Source organism: Hypanus sabinus, chromosome 12 (assembly GCF_030144855.1).
Source record: "Hypanus sabinus isolate sHypSab1 chromosome 12, sHypSab1.hap1, whole genome shotgun sequence".
NCBI classification, from domain to species: Eukaryota; Metazoa; Chordata; class Chondrichthyes; order Myliobatiformes; family Dasyatidae; genus Hypanus; species Hypanus sabinus.
Genome location: NC_082717.1, coordinates 101,819,648 through 101,835,400, shown reverse-complemented (window position 1 = coordinate 101,835,400; position 15,753 = coordinate 101,819,648). Strand labels below are relative to the sequence as shown.

The 15,753-nt window shown below is 46.4% G+C and overlaps 1 protein-coding gene across 1 annotated transcript in view; it reads right to left on the bottom strand.

Annotated features, from left to right (window-relative positions):
- The window catches only part of nt5e (5'-nucleotidase, ecto (CD73)), an 81,147-nt gene that overhangs the window by 31,892 nt on the left and 33,502 nt on the right, over positions 1-15,753 (bottom strand). The window contains exons 2-3 of the mRNA XM_059986584.1: positions 13,785-14,007; positions 13,517-13,705 (exon numbers count right to left, since the gene is read on the bottom strand). Of these exons, the coding sequence (XP_059842567.1) occupies positions 13,517-13,705; positions 13,785-14,007 (412 nt within the window). The remainder of the gene's footprint in view (positions 1-13,516; positions 13,706-13,784; positions 14,008-15,753) is intronic.

The window sequence follows — 15,753 nt, the reverse complement described above, 5'->3', positions numbered from 1 at the left end:
ATCAAAGCAAAAGAGAAGCCATGTAACAAACATGACTTGGAAGTTTGAGGATTGGGAAGCTTTTAAAAACCAATATAAGGCAACTGAAAAAGCTTAAGGAGGGAAAAGTTGAAATATGGTAAGATGGCCAATTATATAAAAGAGGACACTAAGAGTTTTTCAGATATATAAAGAGTAAATGATAGGTGAGAATGGATATTGGACAGCTGCGAAAATTTGCTGGAATTGTAGTAATGGGGGACAAAGAAACGGTCGATGAACTGATTAAGCATTTTTCATTGGTCTTCACTGTGGAAGATACTAGCAGTATGTCAGACAATTAAGAGAGTTGCGGCGGGGGGCAGAAGTGAGTGTAGCTGCTATAACTAAGGAGAATGAAAGATCTGAAGGTAGATAAATCACCTAGACCGGATGGACTACACCCCAGGGTTCTGAAAGAGGAGGCTGAATAGATTGTGGAGGCAGTATGAATGATGTTTTAAGAATCCTAGATTCCCGAATGCCTTAGAGGACTGGAAAATTGCAAATGTCACTGCACAATTTAAGGGAGAGAGGCAGAAAGAAAAGGCCTGATAGCCTGAGCTCAGTGGTTGGGAAGATGCTGGAGCCCATTATTAAGGATGAGGTTCTGAGGTACCTAGAGGCACGTGATAAAATAGGTCAAAATCAGCATAGTTTACTTAAGGGGAAATCATGCTTGACAAATCTGTTAGAACTCTTTGAGGAAATAACAGGCAGGACAGATAGAGAAACTGCTGATGTTGTGTACTTGGATTTTCAGAAGGTCTTTGACAAGGTGCTACACAGGAGGTTGCTAAACCTGATAAGAGCTCATGGTATTGAGCATGGATAGAAGACTGGCTGACTGTCAGGAGGGAAACAATGGGAATAAAGGAGGCCTTTTTGGGTTGTCTGCTGGTGATTAGTGGTGTTTCACAGCAGTTGATGTTGAAAAGAACATGCTTCTTTTCATGTTACACGAATGATTTGGATGACAGAATTGATAGCTTTATAGCCAAGTTTGCTGACGATACGAAAATAGGTGGCGGTGTGGGTATGTTGAAGAGGCGGGGTGTCTGCAGACAGATTAGAAGAATGGGCAAGGAAGCGTCAGATGAAAAACTTCTTCTCCCAGAGAGTTGTGGGGGTCTGGAATGCACGGCCTCGGAAGGCAGTGGAGGCCAATTCTCTGGATGCTTTCAAGAAGGAGCTAGATAGGTATCTTATGGATAGGGGAATCAAGGGATATGGGGACAAGGCAGGAACCGGGTATTTATAGTAGTTGATCAGCCATTATCTTAGAATGGTGGTGCAGGGTCAAAGGGCCAACATGAAAGCCAAACAGAGCATATAACAGAGCAAAATTTAGTGGGAGGTTAGAGAATTCAGAAGCTTTTAAAAACCAGCAGAAGGCAACTAAAAAAGTCATTCAGAAGGTAAAGATGTAATACAAAAGTAAGCTAGCCAATAATACTAAAGAGGATACCAAAACCTTCTTCAGGTACATAAAAGTTTAAAAGAGAGGTGGGAGTGGATATCAGACCTCCTGAAAACAATGCTGAAGGGGTAATAATAGGAGAACAAGGAAAGAGTGGACGGACTGAGTAAGTATTTTGCATCAGTCTTCACTGTGGAGGACACTAGCAGTTCGGTGGAAATTCCAGGTGTCGGGGGTATGGTCGGCTCGAAGGGCCGAATGGTCTACTTCTGCACCTATTGTCTATTGAAATATAGAGTAAGGAAGTGTATGGTCATGCACTTTGGTAGAATAAATAAAGGCATAGACTATTTTCTACATGAAGAGAAAATTCAAAAATTTGTGACGTAAAGGGACTTGGTAGGCTTTGTGCAGGCTTCCCTTAAGGTTAACTTGCAGGTTGAGTTAGTGGTACGGGAGGTAAATGCAATGTTAGCATTCATTTCGAGAGGACTAGTATATAAAGCAAGGATGTGATGCTGAGGCTTTCTAAGGTATTGGTCAGACTGCACTTGGAGTATGTGAGCAGTTTTGGGTCCCTTGTCTAAGAATAGATGTGCTGGCATTGGAGAGGATCCAGAGAAGGCTCATGAGAATGATCCCAGGAATGAAAGGGTTAATGTATGAGGAGTCTTTGATGCATCTGGACCTGCACTCGCTGGAGTTTAGAAGAATGCGGGGAGATCTCACTGAAACCTATGGAATAGTGAAAGACCTAGATAGAGGTGATGTGGAAAGGATGTTTCTCATGGTGAGTTTAGGACCAGAGGGCACAGCCTCAGAATAGAGGGACATCCATTTAGATTAGAAGATAGTTCTTTAGACAGAGGGTAGTGAATTCATTGCTGCAGATGGCTGTGAAGGCCAAGTTATTGAGTATATTTAAAGTAGAGGCATTATATTCAACTGTGACAGGATTGCCAGTGCTGGTGAATTCAATGATCATATTAATGATTATTAATGATTAACTCTGTAGCAACTGATTTCATGAGCTTTCTGGACAGCCTAGTTCCTACCCAGCATGGAAATACACTTGATTTAGTAATGACAAAGGGGTTAAATTGATGTCTCTGTCAGATACCACTATTATTTTTGTGTGATTTTGATGCTTTCCATCCTGGAACCAAGACAATGAAAGGAATTACTGTTAAAAAAACAATTTCTTGGTGCTGCAACCCAACTACAATTCTCTGAGCTGGCTAGTTTATCTGATCCACATGACCCCAACTGCTCAGTAAATGAAATATTTGATTCTTTCAATAACCTGATAAATTCAGTTTTTTACTCCCGGTTTAAGATGGCGCTACTGAAGTTGGGTGACAGCTTACTGGTATTTCAAAAGGCAAGAGATTCGACTAAAAACATTATTAATAACACCTTTTCTGAGGTAAATTGTGGTAAACTATCACTGCAAATAATGAAGAGGCGAGTGAAGGTGAAGCTGACTTGAGGGATGAGCCGTGCTGATGCGTTGCAAAGTCGGAGCATAAAGTATTCAAGACAGTGTCAGAGTCAGGGTGGAGTTGGAGTGAACAATTTGGAGAAGAGTCGAGGCGGAGAAGTTTTGGTGCCCCTCCACCTAAACCACAAGCGAGGTTGGATGTTGAGCCAATTTGGAAAGGTCGAGAATGACTTCAGGCTGGACAGTGAGGACTAGGCCCAGAGCATAATGCTCTGGTGGGGCCTGGGACCTGGGTCCTAGTGCGTGGCACGATCTGGCATTTGGGTGATTTAAACGACAGCCCAGATAGACTGGAAAGGCAGGGTGTCAGGACTGGAGGTAAGAGTTGGGCCGATTCCGCTCACACCTCTCTCTGTGGCACCGAGGCTGTGAGGTTGCTCTGGCTGGTCAGCACTTTGTGTCTGCGAGCTTTGTGGCAATTTCCCTGCTTTATGATGAACTGGGAACGAGGCTATGGGCCTACTCCAGCTGCTCTTGGATTTGGGTCTATGGACTCAATTTGGTTCGGAATGGTGTTGCTTGCTTCTGATGTTTGTATGGGTTTGTGTTTTCTCCCCTCTTTTTCTTCGCATTGGGTGTTGGTCTTTTTTAATTGGCTTCTTTCAGGTTTCTTGCTTTGTCATGGAGTCATAGAGAAGTACACCACAGAAACAGGCCCTTCAGCCTGCCTAGTCCATACTAACCATTTAAACTGCCTACTCCCACTGACCCCCATACCCCTACCTTCTAGGTGCTGATCTCAACCTTTCTTAAACATTGAAATCGAGCTCGCATGCACCACTTGTGCTGGCACCTCATTCCACACTCTTGACCCTCCGAGTGAAGAGGTTTGCCCTCATGTTCCCCTTAAACTTTTCACCTTTCACCCTTAATGTCTGGTTGTAGTCCCACCCAACCTCAATGGAAAAAGCCTACTTGCATTTACCCTGTTTAACCCCTCATTATTTTGTATACCTCTATCAAATCTCCTCTCAATCTTCTATGTTCTAAGCAGCACAGTCCTAACCTATTCGATCTTTCCTCGTAACTCAGATCCTTCAGACCCAGCAAAGTCCTTGTAAATTTTCTCTATACTCTTTCAACCTTATTTACATCTTTCTGTCGGTAGGTGACCAAAATGGCACTCAATACTCCAAATTAGGCCTCACCAATGTCATATACAATTTCAACATAACATCCCATCTCCATTGATTTATAAAGGCCAACGTGCCAAAAAACTTTCCTTACAACCCTAAAAACCTGTGACACCACTTTCAATGAATATTCCCAGATCCCTTTGCTCTACCGCACTCCCCAGTGCCCAACCATTCACTGTATAAGACCTACCCTGGTCGGACCTACTGAAATGCAATTCTTCACATTTGTCTGCATTAAATACCACCTGCCATTTTTCAGCCCATTTTTCCAGATGATGCAGATGTCTCTGCAAGCTGTGATAACTGTCCACTACACCCCCAATCTTGGTGTCATATGCAAATCCAGTTTGCTGATCCAGTTAAACACATTATCATCCAGATCATTGATATAGATGACCAACAACAGTGGACCCAGAGCCAGTCTCTATGGCACTCCACAGGCCTCCAGTCAGAGAGGCAACCATCTACTACCACTCTCTGGCTTCTCCCACAAAGCCAATGTCTGATCCAATTTACTACCTCATCTTGAATGCCGAGCGACTGAACCTTCCAGACCAACCTCCAATGTGGGACCTTGTCAAATACCTTGCTAAAGTCCAAGTAGACAACATATACTGCCTTGCCTTCATCCATTTTCCTGGCAGCTTCCTTGAAAAATTCTTTAAGATTAGTTAGACATGACCTACCATGCACAAAGCCAAGCTGACTATCCTTAATCAGTCCATGTCTATCCAAGTACTTGTATATCTCATGCCTCTAGAGTCCCTTCCAGTAACTTTCCCACAACTGATGCCAGACTCACCGGCCTATAATTTCTTGGTTTATGTTTAGAGCCTCTTTGAAACTGCAGAACATTGGCTGTCCTCCAATCCTCTGGGACCTCCCCTGTTGCTAAGGATGATTTCTGCACTTGCCTCCTGTGGGGTCTGAGGGCCCTGGGGATTTATCCACTCTGATTTCCCTCAGGATGGCAAACAACCCCTCTGTTTGCTATTGTGACTGTCTGTAAGCAGACAAACCTCAAGAAGGTATAATTTATACATACTTCGATAATAAATGCACTTTAAATCCTTTGAAATATATCAAACACATTGGCTCCAGTTAAGGTCAAAAAGAAATCACTTTTAAAGTGTTGCCATGGTTAAACAACCCTGTCTGCAAACTCGAGCGATTATGCAGAGTAGCGTAGATTCACATTATTGTAGTGAACAGTGATGATTATTGTGAATGTGTATTTACTGTTTTCCCTGCCTGGCTACAGTGATTCAGAATCAGGATGGCCTACGCTCAAACGGCTGGTTTGGATGAATGCAACATTGTTTAGGATAATCTCATCACACTCAAATGTCATTCAAAATGACTGCTCATCAATCTCCAAAACAACTCTCTTGAGGGACCTCCCACAGTGAAAATGGCAGCCTGCATGACCATGGTGTCTGACTAATGTGGAGAGGTTAAATCAGAATGTTTTCCCAACTGGTATTTGTTATAGGGTGTGTGTAAACTGGGTGCTTGTCACCAGTGAGTGCCAGCGTCTCAGGCAATGCCTGCAGTTCCCCGGTCACAGCACTCAGCAGCCCACCAGTCAGGCCTTGGTACTACATACCTGTCGGAGACCACCCCCAGAGCCTGCCCGATGGCAGGATATAGTGCTTTAGAACCACTGAAAGGGAAACCTGAAGGGAGAGGAGAGATGCTGGGGCCTCATGCCGAGATGATGCTGCCCATTATTGGCTGGTAGGAGGGAGAGAGAGGACTTGATTCACCCCATTCACCCCTCAGCCCACAGTTCGGTATTCAAACCGCTCACCTCTTCCCTTCGCTCACCCCGCTAAACAAGTCTTGTACTCATTTTAAAGTCAGAAAGAGGAACAGGAACAGGAAAGAGGAACAGGACAAAAACAGACCATTAAGTACCTATCTACACTGATCTCATTTACCAGCTCGTGGTCAGTAGCTTTCTCGACATTGGTGATTCGAGTGTTCGTTCAGATGTTGTTAGGGTCCCTTGGTTTTTATTTGGTGTAGATCCTTGTGATTTTCAAACCTACAAACACACTCAGATAGAAAGTCATCCACCCCAAGGACCCTACAGCCAAATGTAAACAGAGCAATATTGCAGATGCTATTCCATGCTGCACACATCTGTATGTCAGAGAGACAAAACAGATGGCCCAGCATGGCGGGCTAACACCTCAGGCCAAGACTCGGCTGTATACCTACACCTAAAGGGCAAGGGACACTCCTTTGATGATGACAATTTTGGACAGGGAGGACAGGTGGTTTGAAAGAGGGATTAAAGAAGCCATCTTTGTCAATTTGGAAAACCCATCCCTGAACAGACCGGGTGGGTTTTAACACCATCTATCAGCTACTTACAATGCAGTTCCGGCATCTCCACAACAGTCCACACCTCCGTTCGTGCAAAGATAAGACCAATGACCCTGTCATTACCTCTGTGACTCTTAACGACCATCATGGGATTGCTGTGCCTTTAAACAACTCACAGAGTTTACAAGCCAGAAAACTACCCACCGTGGATCAGAACTGAAGAAACTTCTGGGGTGAGTGGTGAAACGTCTTCTAGACAGCACAGCAAGTCCAGTTGCCGTGACTTACCACTGCTTGATGTACCATGTCCAACCGAGAACCGTCATAGCCAGTTCTTCATTTTCCTTCTGGGCATGGTGCATTCAGTAATTCTAGCTTTACTCGTTCGTATCTCATGTTTCCTGCAATCACTCCCCACCACTGAGCACATTTAGAAGGAGTGCTGCCAGAAGAAATCAAGGGCCACCCGGGCAGGCCACGCTCTCTGCTCTCTACAACCACGTGCAGGAGCTTTAGGTCCCACACCACCAGGTCCAGGAACAGTTATCACCCGTCAACCAGGAAAACAAATCTCAGAAAGGCAGCGTCCAACACTAAGGACCTCCAGCACCCAGGACATGCCCCCTTCTCACTGTTACCATCAGGTAGGAGATACAGAAGCCTGAAGGCACACACTCAGTGATTCAGGAACAGCTTCTTCCCCTCTGCCATCAGGGAGGAGGTACAGGAGCCTGAAGGCACACACTCAGTGATTCAGGAACAGCTTCTTCCCCTCTGCTATCTGATTCCTAAACGGACATTGAACCCTTGGACACTACCTCACTTTTTTAATATATATAGCTCACTGTTTTGAACTATCTTTAATTTAACTATTTAATATACATGTATATACTTAAATAATTGATTTGTTTATTTTTTTCTTTCTGTATTGTCATTGAACTGCTGCTGCTAAGTTGACAAATTTCCTGGCACAGGCCGGTGATAGACCTGATCAGACCTGACGCTGATCCGTCCTCTCTCTCTGGTACTTCGGACTTCCTTGAGCTCCTACAGACAAAAGCTTTTGTTATTCAACAGCCTTCCCCGCTCTCTCTGACACCACAGGTCACTCGATCCCTCTGGAAGCAGTATAGCTTATATTTCTCAGTCCCTTCCCTCGTTCTCTCCTGCTGAACACAGTTTTTTAAACCCTGACTTTCAGCTCTGACCTGAAATGTTTCTCTGTCCATAGAAACTACCTGACCTGTTCAGTGCCTACGCATTGTTTACGATGAGCCTGTCTCAATATACAGCACCCTGTGTTACTCCGTGACCTGCTCAGTGCCTACGTACTGTTTACGAAGAGCCTGTCTCAATATACAGCACCCTGTGTTACTCCGTGACCTGCTCAGTGCCTACGTACTGTTTACGAAGAGCCTGTCTCAATATACAGCACCCTGTGTTACTCCGTGACCTGTTCAGTGCCTACGCACTGTTTACGATGGGCAGGAGGTCGGTGTGTCGTGGGAGTCGGAAGATCTCTGGCTGTGTGCCCAGAGACCCGAGATCTTTGGGCACAGAGCTCGGAAAAAGTGACAGAACGGAATTTTAACTTCGTAAATCAGCAAGTTGTTTGTTATGTCTCCCCTCTCGCTGTGAAACGGAGACACCTCTTTTTCCCCTATTACGGAGAGAGAGAGAGCCGGTGGTATGTCGAATACCGGGTGACGGAGTAGTCTTTGGGGTAACCGCAAGTCTGTGTCTTTGTTGCGTGCTTGAGTGTTGGTGTTGATGTTTATTTGCTGGTGGGGGAGGGGGTCGTTGCTTTGCTGCCGCTTACGTGTGGGAGGGGGGAGCTGGGGGGGACTTTGGGGTTCTAACATTTGACTTGTCGTTCATTCTTTGGGGAACTCCTCTGCTTTCGTGGATGTTTGCGAAGAAAAAGCATTTCAGGGTGTATATTGTATACATTTCTCTAACATTAAATGTACCTTTGAAGGCACAGTACACAGTTTATAGCAAGACCTTTAACGTTGCTGATGCGCAGAGTGACCTTGCGATCAAGTCCATGGCTCCCTGAAAGTGGCTGTACTGGCTGATGGTGTGGTTAAAAAACAAGGTGTAAAGCATACTTAGTTGAGGAGCTGAGCTCTGGAGTTGAGAATTTATGTTGCTGCTTTATAAGACTCCAATTGAGCCACGATGGAGTATTGAATTCAGTTCTGGTCACCTCATTATAGGAAGGATATGGAGGCTTTGAAAGGGATACAGAGGAGATTTACCAGGATGCTGCCTGAATTAGACGTTTGTGCTATAAGGAGGGGTTAAATAAACTTGGGTTGTTTCTCCTGTTGCGATGGAGAATGAGGGGAGATAGTTTAGAGTTTTATAATTTTATAAAATTATCAGAGGCATAGGTAGAGCAGACAGCCAGTATCTTCTCCCCAGGGATGAAATGTTTAATACCAGAGGGCATGCATTTTAGGTGAGAGCTGGTAAATTCAGAGGAGATGTGCAGGGCAGAGAGTGATGGGGTGGAGTTGGAGGCAAATGCAATAAAGGCTTTCAAGAAGTTCCTAGACAGACACGTGAATGTGCAGAAAATGGAGGGATCTGGGCATTGTGTAGGCAGAAAGGATGAGTTAAATTCAGCATTTAATTTACAGGTTTAATTAATTCAGCACAACATCATTAGCCAATGAGCCTGGCCATCTGTTGTACTGTTCTGGGGAGAGGATACCTGCCTGGTTTCATGGGAAGGCTGGCTTCTGGTATGGAGTGCCTCAAGACCCCAGCTACATACTTGGGTTCAGTCCAGACCTTTGACCCCCCCCCCCCGCCCCCAGCGTGAAATGTCTGTCAGGCAGTGTCCACAAAGTGGGGGCTGAGTTTCCACTGGAGTCCCGGGAAGAGATCACTCGCCATCCCGGGATCTGGCACAACTTGACTTTCAGACGCTGGAGCGACGAGAGAATCTCCGGATCATTGACAGGAGGGCTTTCAGCCGGGATCCCATATGGAATATTTCAGACAGAACTCTGGACCTGTTTCTCCCTGGCGACAGCTGCACATTAAGATGCATAGTTTGGGTGGGACGTAGCAGCATGGGGGATAGGCAGCTGGTGAGGCCCCTGCCTCACTGCGCCAGAGATCAGGATTAAGCCCTGACCCTGAACGCTGTCTCTGCATGGAACTTACAGATTCTCCCTATGACCACACAGGCTCCCCCCACCCCCCAGTTCCCTTCCACAGCCTAAAGATAATGGCTTGCTCAGAAAATGGCCACTGTCAGTTGCCCCTGGGGTATGGGTAACTGATAGAATCTGGGCAGTGGGGAGGGAATGGGAATCTTTTGTTATGGGAAACAAAAGGATCGTTCCGATACGCTGGATGGGATGAATAGTCTCCTATCTCATAAGGAAATATGAGATGTCGTAGTCATGGAAAACTACTGCCCAGAAACAGGCCCTTCAGCCCATCTAGTCTATGCCAAACCATTTAAACTGCTTAGTCCCATTGGTTTGCACCAGCACCATGGCCCTCCATACCCCAGCCATCCATGTACCTATCCAAACTTCTCTTAAACGTTGAAATTGAAATCAAATCCACCACTTGCACCGGCAGTCGCTCCACACTCTCACTACCCTCTGGGTGAAGAGGTTCCCCTCATGTTCCCCTTGAATGTTTCACCTTTCACCCTTAACATCTGACCTCTAGTTGTGGATTCACCCAACCTCAGTGGAAAAAGCCTGCTTGCATTTACCCTGTATATGACTCCATAACTTTGTATACCACCATCGAATCTCCCTCAGTCTTGTAGATGTGGTCTAGAAGACACAGCATCCAAATTACAGCTGAGGAAACAAGCAATTTAGTACCGTAGAGCCTCCTCAATCACTCCCAGCTCTCCCTCAAGGCACAGTGGACCCTAGTGTGGGCAACTGGATTGGTGTAGTTGGGCAAACAAATCCATGTAGGCATCGTGGACTAAAGCTCCCATTCTGAGTAGTAAAAACTCTATGACAACTGACAACAGGGGCAACTGACTCTCTTTGAAGCTCCATTTCTCTTCCTCTAAAACCAAGAATGAACTATAAATTATCTCCAAACCTCATGGAACTGGGTTAGTGTGCTAATGCAACAGGATGAAACCTATTGGGTTCTCCCCCACCCCTCCCATTGGATACCCATGGATTGACCAGACACCCGCCTCGTGAGAACCTACTACCACGTGCGTCCGGGAGATGGGACCATCGCTGAGTGGTGCATCAGCCTCAGGCAACACGTGTGTTGCTCGTGGATTAACTAGCTGCCCTAAGTTGCCCCAGGTGTGGGGGTGCTTATGGAATGTAGGGAGGAACGTAGCGGTAGTGTAGGTGGGTGGTTGAGACTGTGCGTGCACTCAGAAAGCTGAGTCTTGCTAGCTCTTGTCATCTTGAGACGCTGGCTGGTGCAAGAATAGGCTGGCAGTTGACAGCGGACCAAAAGGGAGCTGGCCAACAGCTCCCACTACACACTTCCAGAAGTGAACCAGCATTAATTAGAGTGTCCTCCACCAGACCCACTCTCAGAATACTTAGTTCTACTCAGGGCACACCGTTCACTGGATTCCCCAAACTCTCAGTCAGGAGTTTTATTGTGGAAGAGGTTAGCAGGCGGACAAAGGATGAGATCAAAATTTGCAACATTCCCACTGGCTCCTGGGGAATCTCTGGCACAAGATTACCCATGCTGGTATCGAGAACCTTGCACTGGGAGCACACGGAAGCCCTGAGTAACCAGATCACAAACCGCCCAGCTGCTCTGGCTGTGGAGAATCCGAGGCTCTCACCTCGGTCTTTTGAGTGCCCTCAGATTAACAGAACTAGAGTGGAATTTCCCCCGCCCCTTCCCCCACCTCATCCCAATCCGGGACTGTGCTGGAGAGGAGATGACGGCGGGAAGTTAACATTCTGCTGTCCCACTACAGCTCTGAGCAGCTAACCTGGTCTTGGGACTGTGCCTCAGGCTGAGGGGGAGGGCAGGAAGAGCAGAGGACAGCAGGTATGCCTTGGGAAGGGGTAGCCAGAAGGCACAAGGGATTCTGTAGGAGCTTGAAATCTGGAGCAACACACACAAGTCAGGAGGCTTCCATGGAGGGGAATAAACAGTCAATGTCTGGGAAAGAAATGAGAGGTGTTGCCTCTGGAAGGACTAACCAGGGTTAGACTTACTCAGTGAGTGGCAGGGCACTGGGGACTGCCACAGAACAGAGGGATCTGTGAATACAGATACATAGTTCCTTGAAAGAGGTGGATAGGTACTTAAAGAGAGCTTTTGATACGTTGGCTTTCATAAGTGAAAGTACTGAATACAGCATTTGGGATGTTATGTCAGGGTTGTAAAGGCAGTGGTGAGGCCTAATTTGGAGTATTTTGTGTGTGTGCGTTTCTGGTCACCTACCTAAAGTGAAGTGATCAATGAGACTGAAAGAACGCAGAGAAAATTTACAAGGATGTTGCCGGGATTTGATGACCTGCGTTATCGGGAAAGGTTGAATAGGTTAGGACTTTATTTCGTGGAGCGCAGGTGAATGAGGATAGATTTGATAGAGGTAAAAAACTATGGGAGGTATAGATAGGGTAAATATAAGCAGGCTTTTTCCACTGAAGTTGAGTGATACTGGAATGAGAGGTCATAGGCGAAGGGTGAAAGGTGGAATGTTTAAGAGGAAAATGAGGGGGAGAGGGTGGTGAGAGTGTGGAATGAGCTGTCAGTGCAAGTGGTGGATACGGGTTTGATTTCAACGTTTAAGAAATTTGGATGGGTACATAGATTTGAGGGGTATGGAGGGCTGTAGTTCATTTGCAGATTGATTGCTGTCACAGAATAATAGTATGGAGTGGACTAGATGGGCTGAAGGGCCTGTTTCTATGCTGTGTCCCATAACTCTATGATCCTGAAGGGGCTCAGCTTGAAACATCGACTGCTTATTTCCCTCTACACATGCTTCCTGACATGCGGAGTTCCTCCAGTGTTCCTCCTCTGTGTGTACGACCAGAGGAGGTTTGATTGGAGCAAAGTGAGGAGGTGAAGGAGGTTAAACCACCAAACTCCTCTTGCAGGGTTATTGACCGGAAGTCACCACCTTCTTTCTGAAGAAAGGCGTATGTTCACTGAAAGGCTCTAAGCTATTTTAATCAGGTTACTGGCAAGACAGATGCTTAGAATTTTTTACTGAAAAAGTGGGAACAGGGAAAGAGGATATGCCAGAGCTGTGGATAAGTTCAGTGTAGCCCAACACCACTGAATTAACATATGGTTTCCCTGGGCCTGTACTCAATGGAGCTCAGAAAGAAGAGGGTGATCTCATTGAGACCGACTGCCTACTGAAGGGCCTGGAGAGACTGGATGTGGAGCGAGAGTTTCCATTAGCGGGAGAGTCTCGGACCTGAGGGCACAGTCCCAGAATAAAGGGATGTCCCTTTAGAACTGAGGTGAGGAGGAATTTCATTAACCAGAGGGTGGTGAATCAGGCGGCTGTGGAGGCCAAGTCACTGGGTATAATTAGATAGGTTCTTGATTAGTAAGTAAGGGGACTAAGGGTTATGATGAGAAGGTGGGAGAATGAGTTGAAAAATATTAACTTTGATTGAATGGTGGAACAGACTTGATGGGGTGAATGGCCTAACTCTGCTCCCGTGTATTACATTCTTATAGTCTGATTAATGTCACAGGAGTGGGTGGTTTGTCCAGCTCCCCTAATGCTGAAATTCATCTTCTGTACAATTTATACAAAGTATATTTCAATACAAAGTGTTTTTTTTTACATCATCTGCCCATCCTTTTCCCCCAGCGTAGAAATGGCAAGTTGTGCATTTCAGCGAGGTGGTTGGGGAAAGTTCTATGGATGCGGCAAAAAGGAACAGTGTGATTACACAGACGTACCTAGTGCCTTACTTGGAAATGCAGCTGGTGGACTCCGGTTGAGTTTGGTTGTTTTTTTTTCCAGCACACAGTGAGATCTAAGAGCAGGTGCTTCCAGCAAGGTAGGAGATTTAACATGCCCCAGAGGCCACTCAAATGGGGACCAACTGGCAGCCATAACCTACTGTGAACTACTGGGTTGGTCAGACACAGAGAGGGGTGTACCTGTGTACAGGAAGGTGTTACTGTGTCCTCCCACCACCACGTCGACCCCCTTCACTTTCTGTGCGATTTGTTTGTCTGTCTCGAAGCCTGAGTGGCCCAGTGCGATGATCTTGTTAACCCCCATCTTTATGAAGTTGTCGACTTCCCGCTGCACAGCTTGAATCTCATCCTCGAAGATCAGATGTGGCCCTGGAACGACAATGAAGCATGTTGGTGGAGATTCTGAAGATCTAAGCCAGCGTGAATCACAGGACAGGCCGGTACCCACCTGGACTAGAAAGTGTTGGAGTATACTTGGAAGTGTACCCAACCACACCAATCTTCTCCCCACCCACACTGATCAGAGCAGAAGGTCTGTAGTAGTCACGGAGACTCGGTACTTGGTCTTTATCTTCTTTTAGATTTGCGCTCAGCACTGGGAATGAAACGTTCTTGAGAAAAGGCTCCAGAAGACCGTCTGGACCATTGTCGAATTCATGATTGCCCAAGGCCTACAGAACAGAAGCAAGCGAACGATTAAGTATACAAGAAAATTCCTTCAACAGATTGGATGCAGGGATATCCCCACCCCTCACCTCTGGTGGGGCTTAGAACCAGGGACACTGACAAAAAGAGGCAAGTAATTCTGCAATGAAATGCCTGCTCTACATAGGCCTTTCAGCACAAAGACCTCCCTTGTCCTCTGAAGTTACACTCCGCATGGGTGAAGGCTTTCATTCCTGAGTCACTTCTGCAGCGCCAGCTCATCTCTCCTTTGAGAACGGATTCAAACTGCTCTCAATGTTGCACTGCCTTACAGAGACTCAGCAGACCATCCTTCTGTTTTAGTCCCATTGAAACGAAAGCTGATGTTTTTACAGAAAGGGAGCAAGGGTAATCCTGGGAATTATAGACCACTGAGTCTTACATCAGTGATGGGGAAGTTATTAGAGAAAAGATAGGGTTTACGAGTAACAACACACACAAAATGCTGGTGGAAGTTATTAGAGAAAAGATAGGGTTTACGAATAACAACACACACAAAATGCTGGTGGAACACAGCAGGCCAGGCAGCATCTATAAGGAGAAGCGCTGTCAACGTTTCGGGCCGAGACCCTTCGTCAGGACTATCTGAAAGGAAAGATAGTCAGAGATTTGAAAGTAGTGGGGGAGGGGGAATTACAAAATGATAGGAGAAGACCAGAGGGGGTGGGATGAAGCTAAGAGCTGGAAAGGTGATTGGCGAAAGTGATACAGAGCTGGAGAAGGGAAAGGATCATGGGATGGGGGGGGCCTCTCTTACTCCTTCTATCTTGGTGCGACCGAGCGTCCAGCGGTACAACTGGGCGGGCAGGCTGGTCTCATCAGCCTGGGTTGGCAGCCAGTCGAGGAGAAGGACAACTCCAATTCCAAACCCGGGTAGATGGGACTCATTAGCCTTGCCAGGCAGTCTGTCTAGGAGATGGAAAACTCCCACGCACAACCCACAGCCTTGTGGCCACCACAGGTCCCCCGGGCTAAAGAACAGAATCGGTCCGCACACACTGATCCTCACTACAAGCCGGCAGGAAGAAATGAAGTCGTACAGCAATGGAGAAGAGGCACCAACAGCTGATCCTCATCACTCCTGAGGAGTCATCCTCCCTTCTGATCTTCACAAGTGAAGAACAGCCATCATCATCAGATGGGCACCTGGATGATGTGGAAAAGGAGGGCTATGTGGGAGGGAAGGGGCAGACTGATCTTAGCGTAGGTTGAAAGGTCGGTACAACACATTGAGCCACAGGGCCTGCAATGTGGGGTAGAGGTCGATGTTGCAGCTCCCCGACTGAACTTGCACATTGAGCTTGATAGAATCTCAGACCGGAACGTTCTGTTCCTCTGCACTTGCGATTTCTGCTCACTTAGAAAATAGTTTTTGAGCATGTTTAAATCTGACATGAGGAAGGTGTTCGAAGGCCAGTGTGGGACAGGAAAGGTGTGTTCCAGTAGGAAGGAAGCACCAGCATGGCAGGGTGCTGTTAATACAAATAGTTAAGGAGAAAAACAGGAGGGTCTTTGAAGTATGGGAAATTCAAATTAAATGGTGTCCCTGAGGATTGCAAAGAAACCAGGAAAGAGCTCAAGAAGGGAATTAGGAGAGTCAGGAGTGGCCGTGGAAAGTAGGATTAAGGAGAATCCTACACATCAGGAGCAAGAGGATAACTCAGGAGAGGGCAAGTCCACTCAAGGATAAAGGAGGAGACATGTACTTGTAG